General features: G+C 47.4%; 2 protein-coding genes across 12 annotated transcripts; one reads left to right on the top strand and one right to left on the bottom strand.

Moving 5' to 3' along the window:
- Window positions 1-253: 253 nt before the first annotated feature.
- LOC124249894 (zinc finger protein 772-like) lies at window positions 254-8,963 on the bottom strand. Of its 9 annotated transcripts, XM_046681420.1 has the most exons (6): window positions 8,711-8,963; window positions 8,063-8,101; window positions 7,813-7,962; window positions 6,568-6,694; window positions 5,913-6,035; window positions 254-5,275 (listed from the first exon to the last, which is right to left on the bottom strand). In XM_046681420.1, exons 4-6 carry the CDS (start codon window positions 6,599-6,601, stop codon window positions 4,131-4,133), a joined length of 1,302 nt encoding a protein of 433 aa, XP_046537376.1. In that variant the 5' UTR covers window positions 6,602-6,694; window positions 7,813-7,962; window positions 8,063-8,101; window positions 8,711-8,963; the 3' UTR covers window positions 254-4,130. The 9 variants fall into 9 exon arrangements, with proteins under 9 accessions (XP_046537376.1, XP_046537375.1, XP_046537379.1 ...); XM_046681419.1 differs by having other exon boundaries at window positions 7,813-8,101; XM_046681423.1 differs by lacking the exon at window positions 8,711-8,963 and adding an exon at window positions 7,292-7,354 and having other exon boundaries at window positions 7,813-8,496.
- Window positions 8,964-14,138: 5,175 nt separating this feature from the next.
- Window positions 14,139-26,507, top strand: LOC124249896 (zinc finger protein 773-like). 3 transcript variants are annotated; one of them, XM_046681428.1, is made up of 6 exons: window positions 14,139-14,359; window positions 14,589-15,642; window positions 16,207-16,245; window positions 18,212-18,338; window positions 18,795-18,893; window positions 24,474-26,507. In XM_046681428.1, the coding sequence occupies exons 4-6, from the start codon at window positions 18,305-18,307 to the stop codon at window positions 25,565-25,567; spliced, it is 1,227 nt and encodes a 408-aa protein (XP_046537384.1). In that variant the 5' UTR covers window positions 14,139-14,359; window positions 14,589-15,642; window positions 16,207-16,245; window positions 18,212-18,304; the 3' UTR covers window positions 25,568-26,507. The 3 variants fall into 3 exon arrangements, with proteins under 3 accessions (XP_046537384.1, XP_046537382.1, XP_046537383.1); XM_046681426.1 differs by lacking the exon at window positions 14,589-15,642; XM_046681427.1 differs by lacking the exons at window positions 14,589-15,642; window positions 16,207-16,245.
- Window positions 26,508-27,185: the final 678 nt, after the last annotated feature.

The raw sequence follows: 27,185 nt of genomic DNA, 5'->3' as shown, positions 1-27,185 counted from the left end.
CTGATGTGGCTGGAGATTGTTATCAGGTTTTTTTTTTCTTTTTAAAGATTGGCATCTGAGCTAACATCTGTTGTCCATCTTTTTTTTTCTTTTTCTTCTCCTGCTCCCCAAAGCCCCCCAGTACAAGTTGTATAGTCTAGACGTAGGTCCTTCTAGCTGTGTTATGTGGGATGCTGCCTCAGCATGGCTTGATGAGCGGCACCATGCCTGTGCCCAGGATCCAAACTAGTTAAACCCTGGGCCGCCAAAGCGGAGTGTACGCACTTAACCACTTGGCCATGGGGCCAGGCCCTGTTATCAATTTTACTAATTTATTCAGGGTGTCTTCTTTAGGGAGCTGATAGATTTTCTTGAAAAAATAATCAACAAAGTATATGAAACTGACTCTCAACACACTGGACATCAAGCAAACAGTGAGCTATCAGAGAGGGCAAACAAGTGATGTGAACCACATGACTGTCCCTGAGTTAAGGAGATTGAGCTTGGAGTCTGGGCCTGCCAAGGTGGCTGGAGTTCATAGAGCACAGTACAGGAGACAGAAAACTTTGGAGACATACAGAGGGTCATCCTCAAGTATTCAGCTGAGCAGTAATCTGTACATGCACATATGAAACCACCAGAGGCTGGGCAAAGACACACCGAAAAGGATTAGATGGAACAATTTCCAAGGGTAATGCAGAACATGGAATAGTGCTTGTCCCAACCAGTTTAAGTGGGAAACCTCATGAATCATCAGGTAGAGAATATAGAATGGTTGTGCCTCAGCAGTGGGAGGGAAATTAGCCTTAAAATCGATGCTTTGATAATTCCACCTAAAAATATTTAGAATTAAGGCAAAATTGAGCGTTCAATCAAAATTACACTATGTGAACAGTATCACTACAACAGCACTAAAAGACAACAGTCTCAGACAAGATAGATTTTAGACCAAAGAATATTACTATAGATAAAGAGGGCCACTTCTTAATGGTAAAGAGGTCTACTCATTAAGTGGACATAAGAGCAGGAAATGTTTATTCAACCAATAAAAAGACTTCAAAATAAAGCAAAAACTGACAGAACTACACAGAGAAATAGGCAAATCTACTATTATACTCAGAGATGTCAATAATCTTCTTCAAATAATTGATAGAACCCTTCCCCAAAAATCACTGAGGAAACAGAAAATTTAGACATTATCTACCATCTTAACCTAGTTGACATTTTATAGAACACTCCACCAAACAAAATATACAGTCACTTCAAATTAACATGAAACACAAGATAGCCCTTATTCTGGGCCATAAAGCAAGTCTCAATAAATGTAAAGAATTCAAGTCATAAAGCATGCACTTGACTGCAATAGAATTAAATTAGAAATCAATTATCAGAAAGATAAGGAAAATCCCAAATATTTGAAATAACACATTTCTAAAAAGAGCTACATGTCAAAGAAGAAATTTAAAAAGAAACGAAAATATTTTAAACTTGATTAAAATGAAAAAACCTATCAAGTTTTGTGGGAGGCAACTAAAGCAGTTCTTACAGGATGACTTTTAGTATTAAGCACCTATATTAGGAAAAAAAAAAGGTTTCAAATGAAGGATCTCAGCCTCCATGTTAAAAAATAGCAAGAGAAATGAAATTCAATAAAAGCAAAAAGCAATGGTAAAAGTCAAAATGGAAAAAAAAAGTGAAATAGAAAACAGAAAAATAGAAAAATCAATGAAACTAAGTGCTTTAAGAAGATCAATAAAATTGATAAACTTCTGATAAAAGAAAAAAGAGAAATATAGACATTACCAGTATCGGGCATAAGAAAGGTGGTATAATTACAGATTCTACAGGTACTAAAATAGTAAGTGAACAGTAGGAAAAATGTGACTACTTAAATAAAATGAACAAAATCCTTGAAAGACACAAACCACCAAAGCTCACTCTAGGAAGAAAAAAAGGTTAACTTCATAGACCTATATCCCCTGTGAAAATTGAAATTTTTAGTTAGAAACACTCCTGTAAAATAAACTCTAGGTCCTGACACTTCACTGGTGAATTCAACCAAACAACTAAGGAAGACATAATATCAACTCTTCACAAAATCTTCCAGAAAATTAGAGAGCAGGGAGCACTCAACTAACTAATTCTGTAAAGCCAGCATTATGCTGATGCCAACCAATCCCAGGCATTAAAAAAAATTAGACTAACATCCACTATGAGCAGAGATGCAAAAATCTCTAAAAAGAAAAAAACCAGCAACTAAAAATCCAACAATACATAAAAAGAACAATATATCATGACTAAATAGGGTTTACCTCAGAATTGCAAGATTGTTTTAACTTTTGAAAATCAGTCAATGAAATTCATCATTAGACTAAAAAGGTAAAGAAAAAGAAAAATGACTATGATTGTGGTCACCAGTGTCCAAGAACCCATCCCACAAATCACTACCTCCTTCTACTCTCACTGTTATGGAGGCCCCTTCCACCGTGTACCAGGATGAGTCTGTTACCCACAGAATAAGTAAAAAATGATAGCACCAGGTTAAAGTTATAACAGATACTGTGGCTTCTTGTGCGAGTTCTCTCCTGGATCAATTGCTTTCGAACTATTTCTCAAAATGAAATACTTTCAGAAAAGTATGGATGAAAAGGAATGAACTACTGATACACAGAACACTGATGAATCACAAAATAATTAAGTAGAGTTAAAGAAACCAGATGCATGAGTACAGATTAAATTATCCTACATGTTTATAAATAAAATTCTGGGAAATGCAAACAAACCTACAGCAACTAGAAGCAAGATGAGCAGTTGCCCGGGAATAAGTGAGAGGGCAAGGGATCATAAAGGGAATCAGAAAACTTGGTTTCACAGGTGCAAACGTATTGAAACTTATCAAACTGTACACTGTAAATATATGCTATTTATTGAAGAAAATGTTTAGATTGATTGCTCTGACAGTGACTGTAGCTATAAAAGAGACACAAATATGGGAGTCCCGAGAATTTCTGCAACCCCCTCACACCAAAGCCATCGTGACGGAAACGTTTGCGGATCCACCTTTAGAAGAGCCACATTCCCTACAGTTGGCTGCAGGCTCCCAAATTCCTACTAATCAGTGTCTGTACCAATTATGACTCCTACCTGGTCCTTTAAGGGGACACTGACATCTTCCTGCCGAATAACAGATTTCAGGGATGTTGGCAGGCCCCAGGGGATCAAGTTCTCCTCAAGAGAGCTGGAGAATATGAAACATCCCCTGGGAACAAAGGACCCAATTCATGCTGCTTTTGGATACACCAGAGGTGTCACAATGCCCACTGCTCAGGGTGACCTTGGTCACACAAATAATCTCGGCATACAGGTCACAGCCCACAGCTCTTGAACAGCAATGCAAGTTGACTGAAACTAGAATGAGAGCTGTTCTCTGCGCCTCTGAGACCCAAGAGCTGGAGCTCTCACAAAAGCTGTTCATCCCTTCATGCTGGCAGAGCCCAATTCTGTTCTCAACCCAATCCAACAAGTGAACAGAACCCTCAAGGTTAAAGACAGTTTAAAAACTAAGGCATCTGTTGCAAAAGCAGAGCAATAGGAGGCAGGCAACTCCCAACTTAGGTGACTTGGAGCCTGGACAAATCCATCACAAGTGCCACATGAGACCAACAGTCCATGAAAAATGGAAACCCTCTCCGCAAGCAGCCAGCAAAACAAAGCTTGCATCCTCCTGGCCCAAACTGGGTCATGTCCGTGCTTAAACACGTTGGGGGAGCAGGAAGGAGTGAAGATCTTCTCAGGCTACTGATGATTCCCTCTGGGAATGGAGGAGGAGCAGAGGTCTGCCTATCAAAGCATGTTGGGGTGACTTACACACAATGTGGGATAACAACCTGCCATTGTGCAAATAGACGGCATCTTTCAGAGATGCTGGCAGTGATATAATTCTGGAAAGGGTCCTGGGCACGTTACAAAGTGCACCATCGCTCCAGAAACGTTCCCACATAGCTGGCACTCAGAAGAATCTTCCCAGCGCGGGTGTTTAAACGTATGAGGTTCAACTTCCAGCTGACGCCTACCCATGAAGGCTCCTCTGAAAGCTTCTCTCTGGCGTCAGTCACTATGTTGAACAAGGAGATGACATATTTCCTGCTATTCTAAGGCCTTTCTCCAGTGTGAACTTTCCAATGTCTGATGAGGGAAGCCCTTTGCCTGAAAGCCTTCCCACATTCACTGCATTTATAAGGCCTTTCTCCAGTGTGAATTCTATGGTGCTGAACAAGCACATGTTTGTGGCTAAAGGCTTTTCCACACTCGCTGCACACATAGGGCTTTTCACCATTGTGAACTCTTTGGTGTGCAATAAGGTCGGAACTCTGGCTAAAGAACTTCCCACATGCGATGCACTCATAAGGCCTTGCCCCCGTGTGAACGCTCCAATGTTTAATGAGTCTGTATTTGTGACCAAAGTATTTCCCACATTCGCTGCATTCATAAGGCCTTTCTCCAGTGTGGATACTCTCATGCTGAACAAGTGTGGATTTGTGACTGTAGGCTTTCCCACATTCACTGCACTTGTAAGGCCTTGCTCCAGTGTGGACTCTCTGGTGTACAATAAGGTTGGAGCTATGATTAAAAACTTTCCCACAGATGCCACACTCATAAGGCATTTCTCCAGTGTGGATTCTCTGGTGCTGAGCAAGTATGGGTTTGCGGCTGAAGGCTTTCCCACATTCACTGCATTCATAAGGCCTTTCTCCAGTGTGGACTCTCTGGTGCTGAACAAGTGAGTCTTTGCGGCTGAAGACTTTCCCACATTCGTTACATTTGTAATGCCTTTGTCCACCGTGAAAGGCCTCTGCACACTTGGTGTTACTGCGTGGCTTCCATTTACTGTGAGGGGCATGGTGCTGGAAGATGTTTGAGCTAGTTGGGAAGTCCTTACAACCCTCCCCTGTCATAAAAGACATCTTCACTGGCTGGACAGGGAAGCTGTTCACAAGAAAGGTCCTACCCTTGTCCCCTCTGAAGGGTTTCTCTCCACTGTGCTGCTTCTGGTAGTGAAGGTTTGTACTCAACCAGAATTGTTTCCCACATGCCACACACATGTAAGGTTTCTGCCCAGGGTGTGTTTCCTGGTGCTCGGCCAAGTGCAAAATGTCTTTCAAGACCAGGCCACATGTCTCACAGGTGTGGGCCTTCTGGATAGAATGGCCTTCCTTGGGAGTCCTGGTCTGCAACATTCCTACAGAAATGTTCTGTTTAAAAGCTATCTCCTCATCCTCCATTCCACGCCAACAACCTGAAGGCAGACAAATGCTGGTGAAATACAAACTGACACTGGTGGGAGGGGGCAGTCTCAGTACATGTGTCTATCTAATAGAACTAAGACCAAGGTCATGGGACTGCTGTCAGGACAAGAGGCCAGAGCTCAGGCTGAATAATGGGCTGCTATGCAGTAGTTGGCATCTAAAGGTCACAGAATGGAAGAGGCCTTGACTGGGAGAGGACACAAATGTGGGGTACAGCCCAGAAAGAGCCAGGGTCTCCAATGGAGTCATCCACAAAGGGATTTCAGTGAGGTCTTGGCTGCTGGGGACAGGTGACAGCTGAGCAGGAGGGTGTGTTCCCTGAATAGCTAGTATTTAAGGACTATTTGGGATATGTGCACATCTGATTGCACATTAAGTCTGCTCCAGTGCTGGAGAGCACTGCAGAGGGAGCGGTGGGGAGGACTAGGTGAGATGTGGAGGCAGAACTGGGGAACAGCCAGAGGCCAAAACTGGGGAGCACAAAAGACAAGTGTGTAAATGGGAAAGTCAAGACAGAAATGAAGTGTGGCCAGTGGCCTTGGCACTAAAACAACTGTGGGCACAGAGAGGTTAGGGAATGACTGGAACCCAGCCCCGACATCACATCTTCCCCCAGCCTCCACTCACCAGGGCCACACCCATGCTGAGCTTCTCTGGTCATGGCTGGAGTCCCATCCACCCAGTCAGGGACCCAGAGCTCACTGCCCAGCTCTAGTGGGGTGACCTCACGGGACATGGAAGATGCATTTCCTAAGGAAAAGACAAGACAAGCAAATGGTCAGCACTGGTCTGAGTGACCCACCCCTCAGAGAAGAAAATTAAATATTATAAAAGTAACCTCAAAGTAGAGTTTTGCAGGAATAGCCCAGGGGTCCCAAAAAGTAGTGACCATAAAGGTCCCTGCAATTTCTGACAGAGGCAGACCATCAGAAGTGTCAGCAAGAGGAAGGGGACAGAACCTGGAGCACAGGGGTCATGGATCTGGACAGAGGCACTCAGTCAGGGAGAGGACAAGCTGGATATGATCCACTGGCTGACTGTAAGATGCCTCAGTCCTGGATCCATCCATGCAAGCCTACAGGGCAGCAGCTGTTAGGACTGCTCAGGAGTCAGAGGTGGCAGTGGACACAGCTCATGCCTGGCATCCACAGCATCTACTCCAAGGAACCTGAGAGGGAGACAGTATCCGTGGCTCTAATACAGGAAGGGCTGTGCCACCCCTGGGAAATGGGGGAGGGGCGGAGCCCAGTCCAGGACACTGGGGTAGGTATGACAGCCTTACCCAGCGAGGCCATCAGTGCAAAGTTCTCCAGCATCACATCGCGGTACAGGAGCTTCTGAGTCTCATCAAGGAGTCCCCACTCCTCCTGGGAGAAGTACACGAACACATCCTCAAAGTTCACCTGCCCCTGCCACAACGGGGACAGCCAAGTCCATGAGGACGTCTCTCCCAAGGATACCCATCTCCCCCGCCCTCCAGCTCCCTCCTGCATTCCTTCCTGCCTAACTCCTCAACTCAAGAGGAAATGCCAGAACTGGGTGCCACAGGTGTCTACTCTTTGCTTATGATCCCTTTGATTACCACAGCAACAGGCAAGTGGGCAGAAAGGAACATCTAAGCTCTGGGCCTAGCATGCAGGGCTGAACACCCCCTACATACACCTCCTGCCAGCTAGTTCTTCTGGGTTGCTAAGATCATGCTTACCAGACAACCAAAGTTGGGCTCACCCTTCTTCCCTTCAGCCCCCAATACCAGGACCTAGGGACCATCAGTTCATACTTTTTTACACATGCACATCACTCTTTTGGATCACTCTCTGTCTCACAACCCTGGCCCCCGACCTAGTCACTGGCCTCCACCATCACCTTCCTGGCTCACTAATTGCACTGCCGTTGTGATGTGTAGATTTTCTCTCCTAAACCTGCCTATACACCATCTTCTACCTTTTGCATGTCTCCATCCTGCACTCCTAAAGAGAACTCTAGTCCTGTGTCCAGCAACTCACCTGCTACCTCCACTCAGTGTTCTCTGGAACATCTCAGAATCTTCACGTGACCAAAACAAATTCCTGAGATACACACAGAGTTACTTCTACCACTGACTTGCCCATCTCAGCTGATGGAACCTCTACCCTTCCAGCTGATGAGGCCGAAAACCTTGGGGTTATCTCTTTCTCTCACACTGAAAATCTGATCCAATCACTTTTCCCATCTACACAGCTGCCCCTCTGGCCCGTCCATTACCACCACTCACCTGGAATATTCAAGCAGTCTCCTCCCTGGTCTGGTCTCCACCATAACTCCCTCAACCCTCACCACACAGTCTGTTCTTCACTTAGCATCCAGACAGACAGATCAGATGACCTCCCTCCTCTGCTCCACACCTCCCGTGACTACACCACCCTCAGAACAGATGCCTAGCTCATCAGCTGGCCGTTTCAGGCCTGATTCCTGCCCACTCGCTCTTGATTCCCACCAGACATGGTGGAGACCTTTAGTTTCTTGAAAATTTCCATCTCAGTCTCACCTTCAAGTATTTGCACCCACTGGTTCCTCTGCCGGAACAACCTTCCACACCTCATTCCAAAGGTTACCAGAAATGGGAACCCTTCCATATGATGCCTGGCCTCGACTTAGAACCCTGGGCTTGGTTCCCCAGGGTCCTCAGCCTCAAGACCTGGGAGAATACAAGTAAAGCGTTCTATGACACTACAATCCTGACAACCACGTGGCTGGGGGTGGGACTGATGACACAGGAACATCCTTCCTCCCCTCACCTATATAGGGTCCATAATTACTTCTGAGTTCATGGGAACCTGTGGGAAGAGGGAGGCTGTGAGAGACAAGCAACCACGGAGGAGCCCCAAGGGCTCATGCCTAGCCCCTATACCTGCCCTGCCACAAAGACCCAGGGATGACCTCTGCCCTCTGTGCGTCAGTCCTCAGGGCCACCTAACAGCTGTGTTACCTCCGACTAGGTCTCAATCTTTCTGTGCTCATCATCTCCCATCCCAAGTCTGTTCTCCCCTGAGCAATCTATGGAATACTCTTCAAACCCTCAGATCGTGTCCCTCCTCAGTTCAGAACCATCCACGGCTCCCATCATCCTCAGAACGAGAGCACAGCAGCTCAGGCTGACACTCCAGGTGTAACTCCTCACACCCTCTGATTCTGTCAGACACCAAAGGCCCCAGATTTCCCGAATACTCCGGCTGTCGCACCTCCGAGCCTCTGCACATGCTGGCCCCTCTGCCCGTACCGTCCTTCCACATGCCATCGTACTGGGTGTCAGAGGTGGGACCGAACCAGCAGCGCCCCACTGTCTGGTCACAGGGCCCTGAACTGCAGGGAGCCGAGGCGGCCCTCATTCGAGGCTTGAAGATTTAGAGACGGAGGTCAGGGGAGGACCGGGGCGCAGCACCCACCTGCGCCGGGCCCGTGCGCACGGCCGCCGCCATCCGAACCTGTGGACTGGGGAGGGAGCGCAGAGGGGGAGTGGCTGGCGGGCGACAAGTGTGAGGAGGGGCTCCAGCGGCCGGGTGACCCTGGCAGCGCCCCTGCCAAGCCTCAGGCCCGCCTCCGTTCAGGAGAGACAACGCCTTCCCTCGCGTTTTCGCTCTCCTGGGACCTCGGGCCTAACCTGCATTCCCGAGACGGACCTAGCCGATTAAACCTAATTCAAACAAGATGTCCGCCTAAGAAGGGAACAGGAAGTCCCGCCTTGTCTTCCGCACGAACGGAAACGCCCCTTTCCTTGGGTCTTCATTGGCCGAGCGCCGCCAAGGCTCCTGGGTAATGTAGTTCCTACAGCACCAACGATGGATTGCGGAGTACTACGCCGTCTCCAGAGCAAGGGCCCAGCCACATAGCTGGCGGCGCCTGAAAAGGGCAGCTGGAGTCTTGAGGACCAGGCGGAGCTTCGTTTCCTCTTAAAGGAGCCGCACCTATATTTCTGGTGAACGTAGTATGCAATATATCACAGAAGCGTCTAGAAACATTATTTTAGGTTTCTTTATGCAGGGAATGCTCACCAAAAATCCAAATGAACACACCACATATTAATGTCACTCAGACCTCCATAGCTGGAAGCTAATAAATATTATGTTGTTATCAGATAAACACAAGTAGCCTGAAGCTCTAGAGTTAGTTTTGTGAACCTCAGCATTTTGGGTCAGGAAGAAGAGAGAAAAGACTCCAGACAGGACTACGACGTGGAGCCCACAGTAGGGATGTTGGGCGCCTCTGAAGCACGTGGACAATGCTCGTGTCTCTGGTTACCACAGAAAGCATTTTTCCTGCCTGTATAATCAGTGACTGTGTCAAACCCAGCAAGTAGCACTCTGTTAGAAGATAGTATTTAGTACTCTGTATACAGAGATGTATTTAATTCCTTTTAGGTATGTTACACATATCTGAAAAGAAGGGCGATTTATCAATTGTCATTTGGCAAGTAGGAGGGCACAAGAACCATTCCTGTGCAAAAGAAATAACCGTGAAACTAACTTTCTATACGTAGTCAAAAGATCTTTTAACAAAATGTGACATAAGACTATCTGAGGCCAAAAATGATGAATGTAATGGAAAATAAACCCACAGAAAATAAAATTCTAAACATAATATTCAAGTCCAAAGAAGACTGATCCCAGATGAAAGGTCTGCGATTAGAGAAGAAATGAGGATAGAGAGAGAGGGGCATCTTTTGACTAAAGTAACTGCTCATTATCTGTGTAAAACGTGAATGTATCTCTTTCTGGAGTTAAAAGGATGGAATTGCCATGCATAACCTCAGAACATTTACATTGAGAGGAGGCTAATTGCTTAATGTTCTAAACCGTTTATATTTCCAAGTGAGAACTAAATGAATTTATAACCTTACACTCTAATGTATCGTTTCTAACTTTTGCTTAAATATAATAAATAGGATCAGAGTATATACTTTTCAAACTAGAAGAAGAAAAATTTGGATTATAAATAATCTATAGAAAGGTAAAAACAATGGTGAAAGAAATGGAATAAGTGAGGTAAAGAAAAACAGAATGTAGGATATATTTGAACCTAAATGAGTTTAGGTTTATATTTAAACCTAAATGCTCAAGTAAGCAGTCAGTAATTTTTGATGGACCAAAACACTCTTCACAAGGGCGTCTCTTTTCTTCAGTTAATTTCCACAGCATATTTTAAATTTTAATTGAAAGCATAGCTAACATTACGTGGTATTTTCCCCTACTCCCATCCCGCAAGTGGGAAAGGAATCATGAGGTGATGGGGAATCATGGGGAATGTCCAGAATTTGCTTTAGAGAAGCCAAGACCTTATGCTTGAAGGTTACCATGCCCTTGACCCAAACCAAACTGGCTGGGATGTCATCAGAAATCTGCAGGCTTACTGGCAGCTTTCCTGGTTAGTAAGGTGGAGGTGGGGTAAGGACAGTGTAAAGAGGTAACACCATGAGTGACAATAGTTATACCAATAATTGATATTTATTTAGCATTTCCATGCCCTGAACATTGCATCAGATGCTTGACAAATCCTGTGCCCTTTTACCTGCACGACAGCCCTGTGAGGTGCATTTGTCACCCAGATTAATATGAGGAAACTGAGCCTGCAAAGGGTCCATGACTTGCCCTCAGTCATGGCTGTCATGTAGCACAGCTGGGAATGGAGTTCACGGAGCCCCAACTTTAACCACTGCCCAACACGGCCGCCTACCCAATGTCATCTATCTGGCCCCTTCTATGTTGGAGAAATGAGGCTGCAGAAAATTCAAATGCCCAGGTAACTGACTTGAGGACAGGGATGAATCTTGCTTTTTCTGTGTCCCAGAAACATTAGCCTTCAGCCTTATTTATTCTTTAAACGTGTTTCCTGGGAAAAGCCCTGCCGGCCCATAGATACAGAGGGTTTGAGGGGGTAACTGTCATTGCCTGAGCCTTGCGCTGTCATTCCAACCATCCGCGTGTCCTGTCACCTCTGCTTCCCAATCCCTCCAACTCCACCCTGTTGGCCAGTCTGCCAGCAACACATTTCCGGACTACATAACAGCCTCTGCCCCATCTCCAACACCAGTTCTTGATCTGCCTTAGCTCACTCTCCACACATCAGGCAGAAGGTAGTTTCAAAACAAATCAAGTTCTAGGGACTGGCCCCGTGGCTGAGTGGTTAAGTTCGCGCGCTCCGCCGCAGGCGGCCCAGTGTTTCGTTGGTTCGAATCCTGGGCGCGGACATGGCACTGCTCATCAAACCACGCTGAGGCAGCGTCCCACATACCACAACTAGAAGAACCCACAACGAAGAATATACAACTATGTACCGGGGACTTTGGGGAGAAAAAGGAAAAAATAAAATCTTTAAAAAAAAAACCAAAAAACAAATCAAGTTCTATTTGGCTAATTTGGGTGGATCAGAAGAACATTGGTAGCCAGCGGGGAAAGGGTCTCAGTCCTTCCTGTGACTCGCCCTTCAAACTTGAGCTCGAGGTTAGTAACATCTTCCCCATTGTCAGTTATCATCGTTCATGCAGGACCTGGCCCTGTGGTCAGCCTCACTGTATCTATGACAAAATCCAGGAGAGGCAAAGCAGCTCTCTGAAGTTCCACACAGCCACCGTGAAGCAGACTCGGACATGCAGCCCATGTTCTCTGCTCAAGTGCTCTCCTACAGGTGAGTGGAGACCTCTTTCTTCTTCTTGGAGTAAACAAAACATTGACACTTTCAGGAACAGAGCTGTATATTTCACCCAGAAGGAGCAGCAGCTGATGAGTCTTACCCACCACCCCTACAGCCAGAGTCCACCAGAGTTACTCAAATTATCCAATTCCACCCTTACTCAATGTACCTACCTGCCTCGCCCATTGCTTCCGGTGACAACCCCAATAATGGCTGTAGGCCATGCTTTTCCCTCTCTCCCTTCTGCCTCATGATCCACCTTGGTCCTTCCCCATGTGGCCCTGCATGACATGCCATGCCTCCTGTTTCTAGAGGTCTGAGTATAAACATCTTCCTTCAGGAAAATCATTTCTGTGTCTCTGTGTCTTACCATATCTGATTAAAAGAAATTTCAGGTATATTTTCTGACAGTAGATAATCACTTTACCTAAACTAAATGATTAGATGTCTGTTCTTTACTCACTGACCATGTTATTTCGAATTCCACACCCATGTGAAGCTGTTTTAGTCTGTTGTAATCATCCATTTGTCCATTCCTGTGACTAAACTAAACTGTCTACATAGTTTTTTTTCTTTATTTTAAAAATTGTCATACGTTCAGTGGAATGTTCACAGTAGATGTGCAAATTGATTTTTTCTTTTATAAAGACCACACCTAGAAAACCATCACCCAGCGTAAAACAGAATATATAACGTTTCTTAGGTGTCCCCATCCCTTTCTCATTTTACATGTTTTTCTGGCCCACTGGAGGTCACCTGACATTTTGATAATCATTCTCTTGATATCTTTATAATTTTGCCATTCATCTATATTTCCCTAAATGATAGACTGTCTAATATTGCCAGATTCTGAATTTTCCACAGATTGTACTATAGTGAATGCATTCTGCTACATTTTGTAGATTCTGTAACATGTTTGCCAGATTCATCCACATGGTTCATGGTATGGTGGTCAGCTCATTTTCATAGCCCATCAGTAATCCATTGGGTGAATGATCCAGATCTACTGTTCTAAGATGTCATTTCAAGGAAGTGATACATGTCTCCCTGTGTTTGGGTTAAGGGAGGAGTTTCTCATCTCACACCTGTTGATGGGTTTATCTCTCCTGTTTCTCCTCCCTCCCTTCCGTTCACATGCCACATTGTGGCCTTATCTGAATAACTCAGGTCCCTTGGGTCTCACTCTATCATCCTATATTCTCTACTCCAATATTGAATCCTCTCCTCCTTTCCAGAATCAGTTAGTACTGAAAACCTAGTTCCAGAAAATTCCAAGAAGGAGTGAATGCTTCATCATCTTTTGTCCTCATGAGTCATTCCAAGGCTGTGATGAAGTTGGTCACTGCTCAGCCCACAGATGAAAGGGATGGAAGAATGGGGGAAGTGAAGATTGATATGAAAGAAATGGAGTCAGTGGTAAGGGAGGTGGTGGGAGAACACATAATAAAGTGTTGGCATCTTTTATCAACAGTTGCCTGGTGTCAATGACAGTCCAGCATCCTTCCCACCTGAAGGGAGTTGGCTTTGTATCTGGAAATGAAAGGGCAGTGGGAACACGGATTAGGAAGAGATGAAGAGGAGAAATCTCGGGGGAGAGGAGTGTTGGCTTATAGGTCTGAGGCCTGTTGTCCTTCCTGAACCCCAATGTTGGTCCCTCAGGAAGGGAAAGGGCACAAATGATTGTGGGGAGAGGGAGGAAGGTGAACACTTGGGATCCCCAACTATCTCACCACCTACATCCAGAACTCAGAGTCTTTTCTTTTTCTCACACAACTGGTATTGTTTCACCATCGTTGTCTTTGATGTTGGGCGTCCCCTTGCCAAGGGAGATTTGGTAATATTTGACTGGTTCAGTCCAAGGAAACCGCTTTATTGTGGCCCTGAAGATCCTCTTTAAGTCCTTCAGGAGAAGGAAAGACTGGAACACCATCTGCGCAGGGAAACTGAAATCCAGGCCCACCTACAATAAGAATAGTCTCTGAATGACAGTCTGGCGGAATTCTTGGCCCTGACTGCCCCTCCACCGGCGTCTCTGGAGTGCTGTCCACTTCCTCAACGTTTGGCGCTGTGGGAACTACATTACCCAGAAGGCGCTGCGCCCTACTGGGCGGGACTTCCGGCTCCGCCTAAGGGGCGGTCATTTTGGGGTCTCTTGGGTCGGCCAGTCTCTTCGAAGGCTCCGGAAAGCTGGTTTTAGACTCGGGTGACGAGAGCGGGAAGGCGCGAGAGGAGGCAGGCGCTGTCCTCGCTGCACAGAGGCGGGTCTGAGGCACGGCAGCGGCGCCCGGGGGGACCCTGAATCTGAGTCGTGGACGGGGATGCCCGGGTCCCGACCTGGTCCTCGGCTCCCGGCCCCGCTCCGCCCCCCGAGGCCGATGGCGGCGGCCGCGCGGAGGGAGCTGGCTCAGGTGAGCGCTCGGCTCCGGGCCGCCCTTCCGCAGCGCAGCCCGACCCCAAAGCCCCGAGTGCGCGACCCGGGCTCAAGCTTCTGGTCTCAAGCTTCTGGTCTCGGACTGTGGGGCGCTCGTGGGTGGGGGTGTGTGGGAGAACTGCAAGCAGAGGGACCAGCCCATGCAAAGGCACAGAGGTGGGACTGAGCCCCGACTCCTAAACCTGAGGTTTGTCTCCGGTCTGCAGGGAACAGCTGTGACGGGACGAGTCACACGTGGAAAGGCAGTCATAGCGGTTGTGCCTTCCTTCTGAGGGCGCTGGTGGCTACGGAGGGTTGCGAACAGGAACTCCATCTGTTTCTCAAAGTGTTCCAGAGGCTTCTCCGGAAAACAGACTGGGATAGGGGTGATGAGGTTGGAGACAAGGAGACCTGTGAGGAAGTCAGTACAATAGACTAATAGTTCTGGTGGGGACCGGACCATGATGGTAGTTGTGGCGGTGGGGAGGGGAGGAATGATCAGATCTCTGATGGGTTGTAAAAACTGAACAGACAGGATTTCCTGCTGCATCAGATGTAGCTGTGAGAGAAAGTAGGGAATGAAGGACCATCCCGTTTTTTTCGATTTGCATTTTTGTCTGTTGTTTCCTTACTATCTGGAAGGATGGAGATGGGGAAGTGGACACAGGGAGCAGGTTTCAGGGAAAAGATTAGGAATGGGATTTTGGACATGGTAATCCTGAGATAACCTAGAGGAGTGAGTGAGTGAGCAAGTGAGTAGTCTGCTCACTCACATCTGGATTTCTCCGGAGAGGGCTGGAGGTATCCAAGGGATGGTGGGTAGTGGCCTGGACCAGGGCAAGGTCGGGCTCATATTTAGGAGGAGAATCTTAAAGTTTTTATTTCAGATGGGCCTGCAGGGTGGGGCTGCCTCCGGAAGGCTGGATTCCTGTGGTCCAAAATGGTTCTAGCTGGTGTGTGCAGGAGTGGAGGGTTATAGGGTGTAAGGATCCAGGGCTGGGATGGAGACTGAGATGTTCCGTGGTGTAGATTTCCCACTCCAGGCTCAGCAGGCCCACATGTCTACGCTTTGTGGAGAAAAGGAAAGCTCAGCCAGGCTAGTGGAGAACCCCCTTGGTGCCTAAGTTCCCGCAGCCTTCAGGGCAGGAGGGATGAGCAACTGCTGCAATGGAAAGGCCTCCAGCAAGACTGCCTTCAGAATAGTACAGCAGGCAGCCACATTGCCAACAGGACTAAGATCTGCTCGGGTTCCTCAGGCCCAAGCTCCCAGTTTATTAACTTGTGAGTTTATGAAATACTTAAGTACTAATTAATAAAAGTATATATATATATGTATTTGCATATACATATATACACACACAAATGTACGTATGTATACACACAGGCAATTAAAATAACGTGGATTTAACAAGTTAAGTTGATGTAATCACTTAATAATTGGTTGAAATTTTAATATACTGCTAAACATTTTATTAAAATCAAATGTCTTAAATATCACATTCTCTTAGTTAAAAGGCACGTAAAAAAAAAATCCACGTTTTCAATACCTACCAGTTCATTTGCACTGAAAATGTTGACAAAAGTGTTAATTATGGGGACAGTAAGGGGTGATACTTAGTACTTGGCACATAGGAATGAGTTTGATACAAACAATAGCCCCAGTGGGTGGGCACCATTATTATCCCCATTTTACAGATGACAACACTGAGGCACAGAGGAGGTTGAGTACTCATCCAAGGTCATGCAGCTGGTAAGAGGTATCACTGAGGACACAGGCCCAGATAGTGTGAGGGGCTTGGATGAGCCTTTGGGTTGCCTGCTTCTCACGGCCTTGCTTTCCCACAGATTCCTGTGGCTGCGGAATCACTTCCATACCATGCAGAGGTAAGTGGAGGGGGTCCCAGATCCTCACCCTCTTCATGGGCTCTAGGATTGTGATGTCCTGGGACTCTGTCTGCTACTCTCCCTACCTTTTCATCTCAGATCCCTGGAAGGTGATCACCCAAGGTCGGGGCTCTGAGTCCAGATCAGGGATTATATGGCTTGGTTCCCATTTTTGGCAATCAGTGGCATGGCATTTAGAAGATAGTACATTCACAGTGATCAACATTAGAAAATACTAGAGGTGAGATTGAGCTGGGCCTGCTCAGGCAACCTTAGGTCTCCATTATGTCTGATGGAAACAGCAGGAAGCAGGAGTTAAGGCTAGAATGGTAGCCTGAGGAGCTGGCCTCTATTCTGAGGGTGGTGGGAGCCATGGAAGGTTTGGAGCAGAGGAGGGAAGTGATCCAACCCAGACTTAAGCTTTTTCTGCTGCAGAGTAGAGAGCAGATTGCTGGGTTGCAGGGAGAACAGGGAGGCGGTTACTGCGATAGGCAGGTGCGTGTTGGTGGTAGCTGGACCAGATTGGTGGCTGTGGAAGTGGGAGATGTGTTGGAGTCCATGTCTGTTTTTTAAGTAGCTCCGAGCAGACTTTCTGATGTGGAGGACGAGAGAGAAATGGAGGAGTCGGGGTGACTCTGATCTTAGGAGCTAGGAGGGAAGTACCACCATGTCAAACTTGGTGGTAAGAGCATTTTCAGTGGGAATATTAGGAGTCAGGTTTTGGCCATGTTGAACTGAGATGTTCCAGAGACTGTTGAGTGGATTTGTCAAGTGGGCACCTAGACAAGTGTGGAGTTCAGGTGTAGGCTTCAGACTGGAGACACCCACAATACGGATAGTGTGTGGACCAGGATGGAACTGTGAATAAGATTTGGCAGGGGGCATCTTCAGGTCCTAGGAGGTAACGAGGGAAGGGAGTGTGGGCCAAGGACTGGGTCTCTTGCTAGACACCTGCATGGAGGTGGTGGGCTTCACAAAGATACATGAGGGAGAACAGTGGCCATGGGGAGGGGGTGTAGGAGTGAGGAGGATCTGGCTAGCAGCCAGTTTCCATGAGGACTGGACATGAGATGGATGTGGAGACAAAGCAGTGAGATGACAGTAAAGCTGGCGCCACTGCTTATCCCCCAACTCTGGGCTCTCCAGGCTGTTGTTCTGACCCTTGCTGGGACCTGGGGATTAGCTCAAGGTCAAATGGGATCCTCTGGGAGACTCAGTAGGCCTGGTGTCAGACACAGGTGGGCCTGGATCAGAGGAAGCTGAGACTGGTGAGGGGACACCTTCGCAACACAGAACTCGAAGAGGGCTGAGGGTGTCTGAAATCCTTGTGGTTCTGGGTGGCTGAGGATGAAGCAAGGATAAGGGCCAGGTAGGGAGGCCTTCAAAACAGGCCTGTGCGTTGCCCCTGGCAGTCAGGGCCGTTGGAAGTCTGGGACACGATGGGATTCCGACCCCATTTGCCAAGCACCCTCTGGATATCATGTGCTCGTTGGCATGTGGTGAGGCCAGGGAGATATGTGATATGGTGTAGGGGGTGGTGGTGGCAGTGAGGGGTCGGGGATGTGAAGGGAAGTGTTGTACAAATAGTGAGGTGCATGTTGGGAAGGGAGGTCAACAGATGGCCCCAGGCTCTTGTACTGGTGCTGAAGGGAGAATGGCGACCCAAATTTTATTGTGTTTGGGATGCATAATCAGGGGGACCCCAGGTGAATTGTCTGGCAGAAGGGTGAGGCTCTGCATGCCAGGCCCAGAGGTTAGATGACATCTCTCTGCCCACTGCCTCTTGTTGCTGAGGGCTGAACACAGTGATTAAAGGGACAACAAGGAGAGAACAGGCTTCAGTGGCACCAGGGCCTGGTATCTGCTCTGAGGTGTGGAGTCAGGGAGGAGGGTGGATGTTTGGGGGGATGCCTAGAGTCCTGGGAAAGGAGGCTGTACATAAACTTAACTGTCTCCATCTTGGCAGGGTCACGTGACCTTTGAGGATGTGGCTGTGTACTTCTCCTGGGAGGAGTGGGGGTTCCTTGATGAAGGCCAGAGACTCCTATACCACAATGTGATGCTGGAGAACTTTGCACTGATGGCCTCTCTGGGTAAGGTCCTCACAACCCTCTCCAGCATCCTGGGCTGGGCTTTGCTCTTCCCCTTTTTTCCAGGGGCAGGTGTGTCCTTCCCAAAGCTGGGCCGCGGGCCCTGCTTCCTTTTCAGTGTCCTGGAGTAGGTGCTGTGAGAGCCTGGGCTGTGTGCACTGCCCTTCCTCTCCCCAAGCTGCCCCAAAGCCTAATGCATGACACCGTGTTGGCCTCTCCCTGGCCTGGCGATGCCGTGAAGATCCGTGGCAGTTCTGTGCCCCGGCTTCTGCCCTCTTCCTCTGGCTGACATATGGGATCTGCCTCTGCCAGGAATTGAGCCACCAACATGGCCACTGCTTGACTGGATTGTTTCTGCAAGACTCTCCTCCAAGGTTCTTGCTGTCATATTTAGTTTTCTTTCCTGTGGTCTGTTGTGGGGTGGGTCACTTTGACCCACTTGTCTTGTCTCTCCCTTAGGACTTGCATCTTCCAGGACCCATGAAGTTACCCAGTGGGAGCGGTGGGGAGAGCCCTTTGTGCCTGCCTGTGGAGTCATGACTGCAGCAATGCCAAGAGGTACTTGGAGGGAGGAGAGGAGAGATGTGAACTCAGGGTTGGGTTCAGATCACACCAAGAGTCTTGCTAGTGGGCCCTGAGGTTTGGGGGCCACAGCTGGTTTCCAGCTTTCCTTTCCCAGTCACCCACCTATCCTGTCTGCTCTGCTTGCTGACCCAGGGCTATCCCCCACCTCCCTGCCCTCCACATCTCCCCTGGCCTCCCCACTGTTCCCTCTGCAGCCCTCTCCAACAGTGGCCTTCTTTTGTATTCTTTTATGACATGGTCCGTGAGGTGCAGTCACAAGAGGAAACACAGGAGAAGCTCAGGAAAAAAACCAAAGTTTATTATGGTCAACAGGTCCACAGAGACAGTCACTGTACACTGAGAGGAGGGTGATGTGGGAGCTCCTAGGGAGTGGGCTCAACCAGGCGGGGGGGAAGCAGAGAGAGTGTGGGGGCCTGGGGGCAGGTGCTTTTTTGGGGGTCAGTGGGGAGAACAGAAGAATAGGCATGAGGGGATTTCACTGGAACGTTTGAACATCACTAGGTCACAGTCATGGGAGGGCAGGAAGGGGAAAGCGTGGCAGGGGCCAGCCTTCACACTGGTGCACCTGGTCATCTGGGTGGGGTGCTCACAGCCTGTTTGTGGGGATGTTGAGGCAGCAGGAAGATAGGAAGGTTTAAAGGTTATAATATACTTGACCCTGTGGTGCCTCAAGACCATTAACAATACTAATTGAGATGGATAACATTTGCCACCTGGGTAGTGGATGTTAAAGGTGACTGGAATAGCTTGGTCTAGCCACCGAAGGCAAGCTTTGACAAAGGTGACAACTAAGAGGAGTCCTACTATGCATTTGATGGGGTCAGGCGACAGCCAGGCACTGCATTTAGTAGGGGAAAGCCAAGAGAACAGGACAGGCACCTCTGGGGTTCAGGGAATCTGGTGGAAGGTTTTTGTTATGCTATGAGGGATTTTTACCTCTTGGCCTCATCCTCATAGCTTGGCCTGTAGCTGCAGAATTAATGTATGTACAGCAGGAAGCACCCTGGATGGCACGGACGCTTCCTTTCCTGGCTGGTAAACAGTCAAGAGCCTGTCTGTTATCCATGACCATTTGGGCTTAGATGCTCATGGGCTTGTTGCACAGGTGCAGCCTTTGTCTGTGCTCTGAGAGGGCTGCCAAAAGGTGCTGGTTGGCAGTCAGGATTTGACCTTGTTTGACAATGGCTGCTGTACTGGCACCATTGCTGGCGGCTCCTACAGCTATGGCAAGTCCTATTAAGATGGGAACAAATATTGCCCGTTTTACTGGCCTCCTTGGGTTGATAGAAAAGGGGAGGTACTGGTGGATAGAGAACTGTGGGGACCCTCAGTGTAACCACTGCCCACTGGGGTACAGTTTCATTGGGAGTTGGCAGGGAAAAGTATGTAAGAGGCTGTGTCCATGAGTTTGGGCCACAGTAGAATCCAAAGGTGCTGTTATTTAAGGCATAATGTGCCCATGAGGTGGCTATCGTAAGGAGGGTGAAGGCCCTCACCTGGGGGATGGCCGAGTGTGGCTGGCTCCTGGGCACAAGCAGTAAGCCTGGGGGTGACTCGATTGTAATGTGCAGCCATCCCGGTGAGTCGGCTGGGAATGAAGGTGGGTGGTGTAAGCGAACGAGGGCTTGGGGGGCCCTATCCAAGTCCTGGCAGTACAAATTGTGGGCAGTGGCCGGGCTGTTTAAATTACTCACGGACAACTCGGTAAATGTGTCGGGTTCCTTTAGATGTAAAGGGGAACCAGGACTATGGCTGATCGGTAATAGGCAATGAATAAAATATATTGGCCAGATCTGCATGTCACTGGGTGCCCTTTGGATATCTTCAGTTACTCTGATTATGTTAGGTACTAGAGCCTTGATGGGGGAACTTGAGCTCAGGTTTCAGTAATCCATGGTTAAGTGCACTGTTGGTAGAAGCCTTTAAGCCCCTCCACATAGGACTACTGAAAGAAAGAGTGGGAATAATCGCCCTGTCTTGTAGTAGATCTGGAACAACTGGCTGAAGGCCAGTAGTACCTTGTTTCAGGTGATATCGTGGCATGTTTATTACCGTCACCACCAGCAGGGGCAGCCCCACAGGTTCTCACTTTGTAGTTCTGACCAGCAGGGCCAGGAACTTAGACTTGTCGCAGCATTGTCCATGGCCTGCAATGGCATCTCTGTCTGTAGGAGGAAAACTCAAAGCATTATGGGTTACTGATGGGCAGCTGTTCAATATAGGTTGTTGCAATATTGACATCTATTCCAATTTGTTTGCCATGAATAGTTTTACCGGCATTACCCTGTCATTTAAAAGGGGTATCTCTAAATTTGAATGGGCTGCCTGGAATGATGGTAACGTGGGCTCCTGTATCCAGTAAAGATAGGAAATGTTTGTTTTTAGAGTTCCAGTCAACTACTAGAGTTGTATATGGGTGACTGTCCCTGGGTGGTGCGACAAGGCCTGGAGACTGGCTGAATTCCATTGGAGAGGCCTTGGCTTTGCTGGTTTCGGAGCTGGAGGCCTCCTTGGATGGACTAGGAGGAGTGGTTCCCTCAGCCACCAGACCTGTGGGTAATGGGCGAGGATCTTTTAATATTATCTCCTTTAGTTGTAATTTGGGGATGGCTTGCCTAGTAATTGGTTCATGAGGCACACTGGGGTCTCTCAGTTGTCAGTAAGTGGCACGAGTTGAATCACCTGGAGGCAGTAGAGGGTGTCACCAAATAGGGAAAGAAGGAGCAGGCTGAATGCTGGGGTGAGGGGGATGCCTGAGCAGCAGGAGGCAGCTGCGATGTGAGAATTTGAGTCAGGGTGGGCAGAGCTCTCATGGCACGTCAGGAGATCAGTTCCATCCAGGGCCTCCTGTTTGGTGTGGGACATGCTGACAAGCAACGCTGCCCTGTACTGAGAAGGGTGCCTGCAAGAACTACTCCTGGAATCTGTGACAAAGGGGTTTCCTCTAGATTAGAAACATGTTCAGAGTTTTCCTTGAATGTCTGAATGTCCAAAGAACTGAATGATCCATTGAACCAATCCAGTTTTTGCAGAGGAACATTTGTGCTTCCTTGATAGTTTTCCACTGGGCATCTCAGGGCCATGAAAATCCAGGTCAGTAACGGCAGGGCTTCTGAATCCCTAGGGGTGGTAGAGGTTCCCGGTTCCTTGTCCGAGGCTTTTACAATCTTATCAAAAGTTTTGGCCTCTGTCATGCCTGCCCTGGTATTTGGGATGCACTCTTTCCTCCTTGGGTGCCTTCAGCCCCAAAATATGTGAGAATTGAACTTGGAGAGCCAGAGGGGCTTTAAGTAAATTAAGTATCTTAGGCTCTTTAGTAATGCTGGCAGCTGCCTCATCTCTGGGGCCGTGAGCAGGAGCTGCAAGCCTGTACTACGCACGCTCAGTAAAGCTCCCATTTCCCCATCTCTTTGAATGAAATCTTTACGAATAATTTGGATTTCTGGTCTCATGAAATCATGAATTTCAGTTTTTAACTCTTTGTGAACTCCCATGTTCTTGACCCTCTGGGTCTGGAAAGACCCTGAATTCTTCCTTCTTGTAGCCCATCTCATAGGCAGCAGCCTCCCTCTCTAGAGTGACCTCAGCTGGGTCGGGGTCCCTTTAGGGGAGCTATGGTGGCCCGATCCCCTTGGGGGATTGCTCCTAGACCTGGGGAGCTGAGCAGTAGTTGGCATGTTGATAGGCAGCACCACTAAGTGGAGCCCTGAAATGCTGCATTGATGTTTTATCTTTCTTGAACAATTGGCTAACCTCCTCTGGTTATTGGGAGATGCTGAAATTAAATGTTCCTGCTGAGATCCAGGGCCATAAGATCTTGAGCCACTGATCTCTGGGGATGGGACCCAGGATACCCATAGGATCAGGAGACAAAGAGCGACAGCAACAAGACATGTAGTGGAGAAGGAGTTGCCAGCACATCGACCCTCACAGGGTGCCGTGGTGGACTTCTCTTGAGGGGGATGCAGCACCCCAGGTTAGGACTGAGGAGGAACATGAACATGAGGAAGCTCCCAGTCGTGGTGCCACTAGTTCACAGGAGTGACCTCCCAAAGGTTACCCAGCCCTCATCTGTTGACAAATCAGCTAACAGCCTGCACCTGAGACCCAGTGTTGCTTTACTGGCTGCAGGGAGGTCACTCGTCCATTCTCAGCAGAACCTTCATAATATTTTTAGCTAATTATGCCAGCCTGTCCCTTAGTCAGGGAGTGCTGGGATAACCTTTCTCCCCATCTTGTCGAGTCAGGGCTGGCCAGAAGTGGAGTCTTGGGGTAATCTGGAGGATGAAATCCACAATCAAGGAGGGAACGCCTTGGCAGTGCCTAAGAGAGACAACCCAAAGCAGTCAGAGCAGCACACGCGAGTGCCAACGTGACACTGAGCCTTCCCAGATGGTAGAACCGAACAGGGACAGCCAGTTCATAAGCCAGGCAGTTTAAGGGGCATCTCCTGTGTCCACCCTTGCTGGTGACTAAACTATCCTATTCATGATGCCAATCTTTTTCTTTTTTTTGAGGAAGATCAGCCCTCAGCTAACATTTGCAGCCAAACCTCTTCTTTTTGCTGAGGAAGATTGGCCGTGAAGTAACATCTGTGCCCATCATGCTCTATTTTATACGTGGGACACTTGCCACAGCATGGCTTGATAAGCGGTGTGAAGGTCCACATTAGGGATCTGAACTGGTGAGCCCCAGGTTGCTGAAGTGGAGCACACAAACTTAACTGCTATGCCACCAGGCCAGCCCCTCATTTTTTTTCTTTTTTTAATGAGCTGGTCAGTTAGGTACAGTCACCACAAGAGACAGAGGCGAGGCCTGTTTATTATACTTACAGGTCCCAGAGACACAAAGAGAGTCATTGCATGCCAGGAGTGGGTCACCTGGAAGGAAGCAGGCTCAACCAAGCAGGGGAAAAGTTGAGAGGACCTGTGGGTAAATGCTTTTATTGGGAGTCAGGGTAGGGTACACAAGAAAAGGTTTGAGGGGATTTCATTAGTGAATTTGAATGGCACTAGGTGTGAGTCAGGAGGGCAGGAGGGAGAACTTGTGGCAGGGCTCCACCCTATCACACTGGTGCACCTGGTTGCATAGTTCACAGCCTGTTTATGGGGATGTTGAGGCAGCAGGAGAACATGGAAGGTTGTGATACAGGCTTTCACTGAATGTGTCATGAGATGGGCATATCCTTAAATAGTCCTCAAATACCAGCCATTTTTTCTGGGCCTGGATACACCCCTCTGCACTGTGTTCCTCTGTCACCAGCAGCTAAGGCCCTGCTGACAGTCATTTGCAGAGGAATGTGTTGGAGACCCTGCCTCTCCTCCCTGAGCTGCACTCCATCCTATGTTCTTGCTGCTCCTGAGCCCCCCACTGATCTGTGAGCTTGCCAGGTCCAGCACCACACAGTGAACCCTTCCTCACCCTGACCTCAGGTCCCTCATTCTGCCAGCAATGCCAGGGACTCATTACTGGGTGTGTCAGACACATTTGTGAGGGTGCTTCCCCCTCTTGCTGAAGTCTACCTACACTTTATCAGCATTTCTCTGCTTTCAGGTTGTTGGCATGGAGCAGAGGTTGAGGAGGCACCTTCTGAGCAGAGTGTTTATGTAGGAGTCCTCAGAGCAAAGCTTCACCAATACCAGAAGCTGCACTGTGGAGAGAAACTCTTAAGAAAAGAGACAGAGGAGGGTGAGAAGGACTCCCCAACTACCTCTGGTCTTCTCAGGCATCAGCTGGCTCACAGCGGAGGGGAGTCACACAGGAGCACTGAAAGCGAGGAGGCCTTTCACCCTGTTAAAAGGCATTACAAATGCGGCGAATGTGGGAAAGCCTTTGGTCAGAAATACTTACTTGTTCAGCACCAGAGACTACACACTGGAGAAAAGCCTTATGAATGCAGTGAATGTGGGAAACTATTTAGCCATAAATCTAACCTTTTTATACACCAAATAGTTCACACTGGTGAAAGGCCTTATGGGTGTAGTGAATGTGGAAAATCCTTTAGCCGCAATGCCGACCTCATTCAACACCGCAGAGTTCACACTGGAGAAAAGCCTTTTACGTGCAGTGAATGTGGAAAAGCCTTCAGGCATAATTCCACACTTGTTCAGCATCACAGAATCCACACTGGAGTAAGGCCTTATGAGTGCAGTGAATGTGGGAAATTCTTTAGCTTTAACTCAAGCCTCATGAAACATCAGAGAGTTCACACTGGAGAAAGACCTTATAAGTGCAGTGAATGTGGGAAATTCTATAGCCACAAGTCAAGCCTTATTAATCATTGGAGAGTTCACACTGGAGAAAGGCCTTATGAGTGCAGTGAATGTGGGAAATTTTTTAGCCAAAGCTCTAGCCTCATGCAACACCGAAAAGTTCACACTGGAGAAAAGCCTTTTAAGTGCAATGAATGTGGAAGATTCTTTAGCGAGAATTCTAGCCTCGTTAAACACAAGAGGGTTCACACTGGAGCAAGACCTTATGAGTGCAGGGAATGTGGGAAATTTTTTCGCCACAGCTCCAGCCTTGTTAAACATCGGAGAATTCACACTGGAGAAATGCCTTATGAGTGCAGTGATTGTGGAAAATCGTTTAGCCAGCGTTTCAACCTCATTCAACACCAGAAAGTTCACAGCGGAGAAAAGTCTTGAAGGCAGCTAATGTAGAAAAGCCTTTAACCAAAGGTCTGCTCTGATCCATCAACAGAAACTTCACAACTCAGATAGGCCATAAGAATACAGTGACCATGAAGAAGGGCTTCAGCCAAAGGCTTCACCTTGTTCAGCACCATAAAGTTCAGACTGGAGGAAGGCCTTAGGAGTGCAGAGCATGGGCTGTCTCCTAGTCAGCCTAACTTAAAACAGAGAAGCTCTGTGAGTAGCCTTTATGAGGGAGCCAGCAAGTGAACATCATTCATCCAAATATGCACACTGGCTGCAGGATGAGAGTTGCTGACATCCTGCCCCTCCTCAGAAGATAGCGCTCTGCCTGGGACCTCTAGGGAGAGAGAGCCCTGTGTTCTTGGCTGTATCAGGCTGGAGTGATGTTTTCATCTGTCTGAGTTTGGAGGGAGGAGAGAGGGAGTGGTCTTGGTTCAAGTGCGACTGGTGCTTGCTGTTTTTACTGAATATTAGGTTTTCTTGAATAAATGTTTCTTCATCTGCTGTATACCCTTAGGACCATTTCCAGAGACTTTAAATTGTGTTTTATAATTTTCACCAGTTTTAATGGGCAGCAGGCCCACAGAGCATCTCACACTGTCATGCTGGAAGCTGGTCCAAATATTTAACTTTTTAAGAAACTGCCAGATTGTGTTCTAAGTGGTTATGCCATTTCACATTTCCTCTTGGAGTATATTAGATTTTCAGTTTTTTCACATCCTTGTTGACTGTTGTGTGTAAGATGTGGGCTATTCATTTTAGCCATTCTAGTAGATGCATAGTGGTAGTTCATTATAGTTTTAATTTGCATTCTCTAATGGTCAGTGTTGAGCATTTTTCCCTGTTTACTTGCTATCCATGTATCTTCTTCAGTGAATTATCTGTGCATATTTTTGCCTGTTATTAAAAGAATTGTTTTATGATTTTTTAATATATTCTGGATAGAAGTTCCTCATTTGATATATGCTTTACCAGTATTTTCTCACAGTCTATGGCTTTTTTTTTTTCATTAAAAAAAAAAAAATATATATATATATATAGTCTTTTTCTTTACTCCCTCCCCAAAGCCCCAGTACATGGTTGTATATCCTAGTTGTAAGTTGTTCTAGTTCTTTGTGAGCTGCTGCCACAGCATGGCAACTGACAGATTGCTGGTGTGGGTCCATGACTGGGAAGTACACCCAGGCCGCTGAAGCGGTGAGCACCAAACTTTAACCACTAGGCCATCGGGGCTGTCTCTTTTTTTCAGTTCTTAATATCTTTCTTAGAGTAGAATTTCTTAATCTTCATGAAGTCCAATTTATCCATTTTTTTCTTTTATTGATTGTGCATTTGGGATTGTATTCTTTTTCTCTTATGGTACTTTATCTTTGCTGGTAAATAAAAGCCTTATCTGAGTGTGCTGTTGGAGGCTTGTGAAGCCTTTTAAATATCCAGTCTTGTGAAATCTTTGTAGATTTAAAATCAGATAAAGAACTCAAAGTATTTAACATTGCACTAGAGATGTGTTTGTGACATAAGGAAAAAAAGTCTAAAAATTGTAAAGATAGAACCCAAACTGTCTATTCACATACAACATTATGTTGAAAATTCTAAATGATTCATTAAA

This window comes from Equus quagga, chromosome 13, assembly GCF_021613505.1.
Source record: "Equus quagga isolate Etosha38 chromosome 13, UCLA_HA_Equagga_1.0, whole genome shotgun sequence".
Classification (NCBI taxonomy): domain Eukaryota; kingdom Metazoa; phylum Chordata; class Mammalia; order Perissodactyla; family Equidae; genus Equus; species Equus quagga.
The sequence above is the reverse complement of the archived record's forward strand: the minus strand, read 5'-3'. Positions and strand labels throughout refer to the sequence as shown.

What these genes read in the sequence shown, in the direction of transcription:
- LOC124249894 (XM_046681415.1), bottom strand. Translation starts at nt 8,653, where the DNA reads ATGAGGGCCGCCTCGGCTCCCTGCAGTTCAGGGCCCTGTGACCAGACA. An exon ending in TGCACTGATGGCCTCGCTGG is followed by an intron (nt 6,036 to 6,567) that starts GTAAGGCTGTCA and finishes TCTTTTCCTTAG; the next exon opens with GAAATGCATCTTCCATGTCC. An exon ending in TCAGCATGGGTGTGGCCCTG is followed by an intron (nt 5,276 to 5,912) that starts GTGAGTGGAGGC and finishes GTCTGCCTTCAG; the next exon opens with GTTGTTGGCGTGGAATGGAG.
- LOC124249896 (XM_046681426.1), top strand. Translation starts at nt 14,270, where the DNA reads ATGCCCGGGTCCCGACCTGGTCCTCGGCTCCCGGCCCCGCTCCGCCCC. An exon ending in CGCGGAGGGAGCTGGCTCAG is followed by an intron (nt 14,360 to 16,206) that starts GTGAGCGCTCGG and finishes GCTTTCCCACAG; the next exon opens with ATTCCTGTGGCTGCGGAATC. An exon ending in GACTGCAGCAATGCCAAGAG is followed by an intron (nt 18,894 to 24,473) that starts GTACTTGGAGGG and finishes CTCTGCTTTCAG; the next exon opens with GTTGTTGGCATGGAGCAGAG.